The sequence below is a fragment of the Empidonax traillii genome, unplaced genomic scaffold (genome assembly GCF_003031625.1).
Source record: "Empidonax traillii isolate 1590-97213 ecotype Southwest subspecies unplaced genomic scaffold, ASM303162v1 scaffold192:size804837, whole genome shotgun sequence".
Classification (NCBI taxonomy): domain Eukaryota; kingdom Metazoa; phylum Chordata; class Aves; order Passeriformes; family Tyrannidae; genus Empidonax; species Empidonax traillii.
In genome coordinates this window covers 371,147-378,179 of record NW_020955385.1, presented here as the reverse complement: position 1 = coordinate 378,179, position 7,033 = coordinate 371,147, and the positions used below count along the sequence as shown (strand labels likewise).

The window sequence follows — 7,033 nt, the reverse complement described above, 5'->3', positions numbered from 1 at the left end:
TATGAAGTCCCTGTCCCTGACAGGGACACTGGCAGCCCCGGCCCTGCAGCCAGCAGCCTCCCTTCCCACATCGCTCCTCTCGCACCCCGATCTGCTCCCTGCACGCCCCTCTCCGCAGGTCGCACAGTGCCCTCAGGTGGCTGCAGGGACTGCCCAGGTTGGAGACAGAAACGGGAGCACAAGCACACCCACAATTCTTTATTGTCCAATACAATTCTTTATTGGCTTTCCCAGAGAAACTCCCGTTTCTTACCAAATACGTTATTTAGAGAGAAACATCCCACCACTCCCCGGGATCAGTGCCATGGTCAACAGAAGATGTCTCTCAACTGTCAGCAGCTGCTGCCACCAGACAGTGAAGTTTCAAGTGGGCCCTGGCAGAGGATCAGAGCAGCATACTCTGGCACCCTTGAAAACTGCCCGTGTCAGGACTCAGGCATCCATGCACCTCCATAATTACATTTTCAAGCCAGATTTGCTCCCTCCTCCTCCTTGTGTTTGGAATGAACACAAACATGCTGCTCAGAGGCACATGGTGCCCAGTGTTTGTAAGCCCTGATCCGAGATATTTTCTTTATTTCTAAGGACAGAACTCAAACATCTTTCTTACACAGCATCAGCCTAAGGGAATCTCTGTTACACTCATGCATCTGCAGCACCTCATGTCAGTAAGTCTCAGCATTTTTTCCATGATACAAAAAACATCTGCTGCAGGAGAACGAAAGGAAAGTTCCACAGCTGGAAGTGACTCCCTTCTATCCTCATGGTTTGTTCAGCTCAGCCTCTTCTTCAGACACCAAGTCCATTTCCACTTGAAAACAGGACAGTCCAAGCATTTCCTGCTGAGGCCAAGAATCAACTCAGCTTCCGGAAAGCATCTGCAGAGCTCCTTCAGTTCCTCATCCCCTTTGCAGCATTCCAGAACACACCAAGGTGGCAGAAGATGGTCAGTGCAAGTCCCTGCTGCTCTGTCAGGAGATAGGTGAGCAGATCAGCTCTTGATGGTTCTCCACAAACAGCGAGATCTTCAGGAGAGTATCTGAGTCAGAGAGAAAACAATAACCTTGTTGTCTTAAGGCATTTTACCTATATTCTGTACCCTCCTAAACTTACGCTGTTTCTAAAGGCAACAAAGAAAAGTGTAAGTAAAACTGACTGAGAAGTGAAATGGATGACTAAGCCCTTGTTACATTGAGAGGATGTTGCTTCCAGCTGTGCCCAGCTGTGATGGTGAGCACTTTCAACTAAAGCTGACCGAGATCTCAGACCAGGTCACAAAGATCAACTGCGTAGAATCACCTGCTGCTACTGAGCCCAGCACAGCCACCACGGCCAGGCCTGTGTGCTGTCACCAGGGCAGGGACAACAGCACCAAGCCCCAGGAAAAGACCCTCGGGTGTGTGCACATGGAACTACCTTGAACAACGTCTTCCTTGTGGTGCTCCAAAATCCTCTCCCAGGACTGTGGGAGGGCTTCCATGTCTGTCAGGCTGTCACAGCTGAGGCGCTGCAGGAGCAGCTTGCTCTCCAGGTACCTTCGTGCCCGGTAAGGTCAACAACGAGAGAACATCCCCCCCAGCGCTGCCAAGAGCCCCCCAAGAAGGATACAGGTGCCGGTAGTAGCGCTCCACGTCCTGCAGCCCCTCCAGCACGTCGGCCAGCGAGGGGCAGCGCGGTCCGCGCCGCAGAGTCCCCTCCAGCCCCAGCTCGGCCGCCCGCTCCTCGTACACCCGCAGCACGGCGGCCGCAGCGGCGCCCGCGGCGTCCCGCACCTCCCGGAGCTCCATCCTGCGGGCACCGCGCGGTCAGCCGGGCCCGCGCCCCACGCCCGCCCGCCCCGGCCCCGCCATCCCCTCCCCTCACCGCCGCCCGCCGAGCTGCTCCAGCAGCGCCTCGGCCGCGCCGCGCTGCTTCCGCCACAGCCGCGCCCGCAGCTCCGGGAAGGCACCGAGCGGCGCCGCTCCCCACGGCAGCCGCCGCGCCGCCCGCATCTGCGCCGCCAGCGCGGCCAGCGCGCCCAGCAGCGAGGCCCAGGCGGACAGGGCCACCCGTCCCGCCGCGCCCGCCCGCGCCGCCGCCGCTGCCCAGTCCCGGAGCGCGGCCGCCACCGCCGCCATCGCCACCGGCGCCGCCATCGCCCCCCACCAGCACTCGCAGCACGTCATCGCCCCGCGCCGCCATCGCCCCCCGGATTCCTCAGTGCGTCATCACCCCCCGGATTCCTCAGTGCGTCATCAACCCTCGCCGCCACGCCATTGGCCGCTCGGGGGCGGCGGTTGGTTCGAACGCTCGCGCCAGACACCGAGACAGGCAGCGGCACCGAGCGGGGATCGGCCCGGGAACCCAACACCGAGACACCGAGCGAGGATCGGTCCGGGACCCCCCGAACACCGAGCGGGGATCGGTCCGGGACCCCCCGAACACCGAGCGGGGCCTCACCGAGACACCGAGACCGGCACCGACGTCGAGCGAGCGACCGACCCCCGGCACCGAGCGCGGCACCAACCGCAGCCCCCGGCCCCGCCATGGCTCCCGCGAGGAAGAAGGGCGGCTCGAGCTCGCGCAGCAGGAAGCTCGCGGCATTCCTGAAGGATTTCGACTGCGAGGGTAGGAACGGGAACGGGAACGGGGCCGGGGAACGGTATGGCCGGGGCGGGGAACGGTATGGCCGGGGCTGACGCCGCGTGTCCCTGCAGTGAACCAGCGTCTGGAGCGGCTGCGGGCGGACGGGGAGCGGCTGGTGAAGGAGGTGGAGAAGCTGTACGACATGGAGATCCTGCGGCTGCCGCTGGAGCTGCGCCAGATGAACTGGCTCGAATACTTCGGTAACTGGGCTGGCGCTCCCTCGGATAACAAACCCCTACGGGAATAAGGGAGCAGCTGGGGTCTGCTGTGCCCGGAGATCCCCGGCGGGGTGAAAACTGGTTTGAGCTGGTTTTTGCACCGTCCCGGACTTGACCTGATTGGTCTGAAATATTTTCGTTCCAGGTAAAGAAGGAAGTGGAAAGGCATTGGAGGACGTGGCCATGGTAGGTTTCCGGCAGAAACACACCGTTGCAGGGGCTCCTCGGGCTGTAACAATATTCCAGAGCATTGCAAGAGCAAAAGTTACATGAATCTTTACACAAATTCTACTTTAAGACTTAACAGTAAGAAATGCCCATATATCTGGTGTAGGATTTGCTCGCTCCTGCTGCTCTGTGTTGTCCTTTCCTTACCTGCTGGGTTCCACCCCCAGACCCCTGGAAGCACATGCATTTTGCAGTACATTACAGCATTTCCACACTAGTTGAGCAGCAGGGCATGTGTGAGGCACAGCTGCAGCTACCAAACCAGGCACTGAGTCCTGAGGGTGTCTTGTCATCTCCAGGATAACCTGAAAGGGCTCAGTTTGAGCAGAACAGCAAACGTGGAGCTGTTCTGGCTGTAAAATAATTAGGGGTTTGCTCTACAGGCTACCAGAACTCTGTGTTGCCAACAATCCTAATGGTGTCACAACTGTTTTTAATTTTAGGCAGACTTGGAAATAGTAGAAATAGACAAGCGGACAGCAGAAGTTATCAATTCTCAGTTTGAAATCGTCAAGAAAGGTCAGTTGGAGCGTTGTGAGGCGACTGGTGAGGTGGAAGCATGTCATGGTTCCTTAATCTGAATAATAATTCAGATAATGCTCACATCCCTCAATATATTTAAAACAGAAAAATAATCTTACTTTTACCCCTAGTACCTGCAGTAGGTCTAATTTGTTTTATAAAAGCATTCAAAGTAATTCAAAGTAGTGCTCTGTAAACCATTGGGATTGCACTGGAATTTGGACTTTAGAAACAAATTTTTGCCAGAAGTGTAGTTGTTTGCTGTTTGGCTCTGCTGCCAACTAATAATTTGAAGTTATTATTTACCTAGATAACACTTTCTCTTTCTAGTAGAGAAATCCAAAAGGAGTGTTGAAGCCATCGAGGAGGAAGCAGAGCCTCCATCACTTCCTCTACCAAAGAAATCCAGAGTTGACAGCCAGTGTCCTTCAGAGACAGAGTCTGAGAATGTGAATCCAAGAACTGCAAAGGTAAGTAGCTGTTCTGTGGGATGACTTTGTCCAAGGGATATAAATTTCTGACTGAGCTGATTACTAGGGCTGTGCAGGATGCTCTGAGGGAGACTTCAAACAGTTTCCCTGAGAATTCTAACAATAGGGGAAGGTCACGAAGGCTTGAATGGTGTTTGTTCTGGGCTCCTGTGCCATGAGAAGGAGACCGAGCATTTTGTCTGGAAATATCTGTGTGGGCTCTGCTGTCCCTTGAGAGGGAAGTAACTGACCTGGTGAGTGATGTGTGCTTCAGGTGAAGGCGTCCACCAAAAAGCCGCCCGTGTCCAGAAGACCCCGCTCAGCGAGAGTGAAGCGCATGAGCAAGAGGTAATGGGGATATCTCTCTCTCATCTCCAGAAATGCCGAATGAGACTGTAAATGTATGTCTTCCCTGGGATGGAGTTTGGTTCAGCAGGGGGTCAGGGAGTTGTGCCATGTTACACTAAAAAATTGATGATCTGAGAGGGAATGAAAGGAGGACAACTGCCTCTCCTGTGAGGACCAGCTGTCCCCAGCTTTGCGGGTCACTGATTAGTGAGAACCCCTAGGTTTTGTGGGGATCACCTCGTTTAAGCCTTTGATAAGTGCTTCTACAATTTGTTAAAGGTCATGTTATGAGTAGATGTTTATTTCCTTTTAACAGATCAAGCAAAACCAGCTTTATCACTCCAGCTACTGGGAGAATGGGTGATTTCTGTGCTCGGGGAGGTACTTCCATGATCACACCCAGATTTGATTCTAGGTTTGTATTCTGTTAGGTTTTCTCTGTTGATCTGTTAACAGAGAAAATAAATCTCTTCTATCTCTGTTATAATCTGTTATATGCCGTTTGCTTTGTGTCACTTGTTTGCCACACAATCTTTAGCGTCTCTTTGAACATGAAATGAAAGACTTTGACTAGAAGTGCTTTGAGCAAATACTGCTCACTAATAACTTCTTGTTTCAGGGTGTTCAAGACGCCGGGTTTGCGCACTCCTGCTCTCAACGAGCGCGTTTACACCATCTCTGCCAACGGCAGCCCCCTCGCCGACACTGGGGACGCCTTCCTGACCCTGCCCCTGGGTGGAGGGGAGGTAATTCCTGAGATTTCACCTGCAGGGGCTGGAGGGATGTATAGGCGAGGCTGAAGCTTTGAACCTTTTGGTGCCTCACCAGCTTCAGTTCATCCACTTATGTCTCTTTAGCTGTGCCACTGCAGTTTATCAGGGGATTGATCAAGCTTAAAAAGAACCTTAAGAGACTCTTAGTCAGAAGAGGGAGCTGCTTACACTGGTCCAAACGGAATAGAAGGATGTTCTGCTGTGCATTCAAGTAACACTTAAAGTAGCAGTAGTGGCAGGAATGCATTAAATGCACTGCAAGGAAGGTGTGAGTTGAGCTTTTGGTCAACCTGAATGTAGTTCTCCGCCTGTCTGTGGTCTCTTATTATGCTTAGATCTTAATTACTTTTTTTTTTTTTTCTGCCTCATACTGCTGCAGCTGACCAAAAGAAAGCCTAAGATTTGGGTTTGTTTCCACAGAGCATACGTCTGACAGCAAAGGATTTGACCAAGAAGAATTTTCTTCAGCTGAACCCCAAGGCCCGAGGGCTCATGAAGAAGTTGTCGGTAAGTCTGGGTGTTTTTGGCAGCCATGACCTGAAGCTGTAAGGCAGTGCTGTCACTCTGTCATTGGTCAGGGTACTGCTGAGCTGCAATAGAAACCTGATTCCCTGCCCAGCCTTGTGTTGTATTTTGGCTTATGTCAGAGGTGAAGAAGCTGCACGGAGCTTGGAAGGAGAGGGAGGGGCTTTACATCACATCTGGCTGAATACACACGGGAAAGGAACTGATGTCAGTGCTCTGAAAAACAGAGTTCTCCGTTAGGCCAGAGCTGTGGGTGGCTGTGGGCTGTACCACTGTCTGAGCACTGACTGATTTCTCTTTCTCTCCAGGTTTGTCTCGCACAGGCTTGCAGTGAGGCAAAGAAACCCGTAGATGGAAGTCAGTGAGCAATGACATCCCTCTGCAAATACATTTTACGTTTAGGACTGCTACCTTCATTTAGTCCTTCTAATTTGTGTTCCTTCCATTAATTTACAGAATGGAAGCTAAGAGCTAGTTTTTCTATCTATAATATCTATAATATGGACTGGATGTAGTGGAATCAAAATAAATAGCGCTTTTTTTTTAATTTTGGAAGAAAAACCAGTCTTTGTTTCCTTTAAGGCTGAGACCATGACACAGTTCTCTTGGGTTTGCAGACCAGCAAGTGGGCAGAAAGGCTGTTGATTGGCAAGTTAAGAGCATTCAGAGCAAAGAACTTTGCTTCTCTAATGCTGCTTAAGATTTTTTTTTTCTAAAAATAAGCCCTGCTCATGGTGCACAGTTCAGGGCTGCACTGAGCAGGGCAGCACAGAGGCTTCATACACAATTTGAATTTAGCTCCTTTCCTGGGGGTAGTAACTGGGAATGGCAGTAAGGTCTCAGCTGCTGTTGTGACCTCCTCCCTGAGTGGGGCTGGGACCCGACTGCAGCCCCCAACTGAACACTGCCCTGGGGGAAAGCTCTGCCTCTGGTGCTGTTGGATATTCCTGTGTATTTAACTATTTTCTGAAATAAAAAAATATTGTGAATTTTCTTCCCATTTATCCCCAGAATGGTCTGAGAGCCCTGAGGCAGGATGGAGAGGTCAGTGAGCAGTGGCAGCCTGCAGTTCAGGGTCTCTCCCCATCCACCATGCGGCAGAGTCGGGGCTGCGGGGGGAAGGGGGCAGGAGCAGGGCTCTGCTTCGGCTGGAAAGCTTATCTCCCACAGAGGGTGACCTTGTGCTCCAGGAGCCTGAGGAGCTGGATCCTGATGGCACTTGATTGATGGGATCTGAGGAGTCGTTCTCCCTCAATGTCAGTCGGCTGCTTCTGCTGACTGCAAATGAAGGCACAAGAAATTGGACAGTAATCAATGGCAGATG

General features: G+C 52.5%; 2 protein-coding genes across 3 annotated transcripts; one reads left to right on the top strand and one right to left on the bottom strand.

Annotated features, from left to right (window-relative positions):
- Positions 1-204: 204 nt before the first annotated feature.
- CUNH1orf109 (chromosome unknown C1orf109 homolog) lies at positions 205-2,135 on the bottom strand. The gene is made up of 4 exons (XM_027886691.1): positions 1,864-2,135; positions 1,609-1,788; positions 1,417-1,535; positions 205-1,039 (listed from the first exon to the last, which is right to left on the bottom strand). Exons 1-4 carry the CDS (start codon positions 2,133-2,135, stop codon positions 972-974), a joined length of 639 nt encoding a protein of 212 aa, XP_027742492.1. The 3' UTR covers positions 205-971.
- A 213-nt stretch (positions 2,136-2,348) lies between these two features.
- On the top strand, positions 2,349-6,256 carry CDCA8 (cell division cycle associated 8). 2 transcript variants are annotated; one of them, XM_027886700.1, is made up of 11 exons: positions 2,349-2,366; positions 2,512-2,607; positions 2,697-2,825; positions 2,989-3,029; positions 3,515-3,590; positions 3,924-4,063; positions 4,338-4,411; positions 4,728-4,826; positions 5,031-5,157; positions 5,605-5,691; positions 6,018-6,256. In XM_027886700.1, the coding sequence occupies exons 2-11, from the start codon at positions 2,526-2,528 to the stop codon at positions 6,072-6,074; spliced, it is 912 nt and encodes a 303-aa protein (XP_027742501.1). In that variant the 5' UTR covers positions 2,349-2,366; positions 2,512-2,525; the 3' UTR covers positions 6,075-6,256. The 2 variants fall into 2 exon arrangements, with proteins under 2 accessions (XP_027742501.1, XP_027742502.1); XM_027886701.1 differs by having other exon boundaries at positions 2,354-2,379; positions 2,415-2,607.
- The last annotated feature ends 777 nt before the right edge of the window (positions 6,257-7,033 follow it).

Bases quoted from the DNA above. Each gene is read 5' to 3' on its own strand.
- CDCA8 (XM_027886700.1), top strand. From the start codon at position 2,526: ATGGCTCCCGCGAGGAAGAAGGGCGGCTCGAGCTCGCGCAGCAGGAAG. The intron at 2,826-2,988 runs GTAACTGGGCTG...TTTTCGTTCCAG, and splicing joins GAACTGGCTCGAATACTTCG to GTAAAGAAGGAAGTGGAAAG. The intron at 3,030-3,514 runs GTAGGTTTCCGG...TTTTAATTTTAG, and splicing joins CATTGGAGGACGTGGCCATG to GCAGACTTGGAAATAGTAGA.
- CUNH1orf109 (XM_027886691.1), bottom strand. From the start codon at position 2,135: ATGGCGGCGCCGGTGGCGATGGCGGCGGTGGCGGCCGCGCTCCGGGAC. The intron at 1,789-1,863 runs GTGAGGGGAGGG...CGGTGCCCGCAG, and splicing joins GAGCAGCTCGGCGGGCGGCG to GATGGAGCTCCGGGAGGTGC. The intron at 1,040-1,416 runs GTAGTTCCATGT...TCTCTGACTCAG, and splicing joins CAAGGAAGACGTTGTTCAAG to ATACTCTCCTGAAGATCTCG.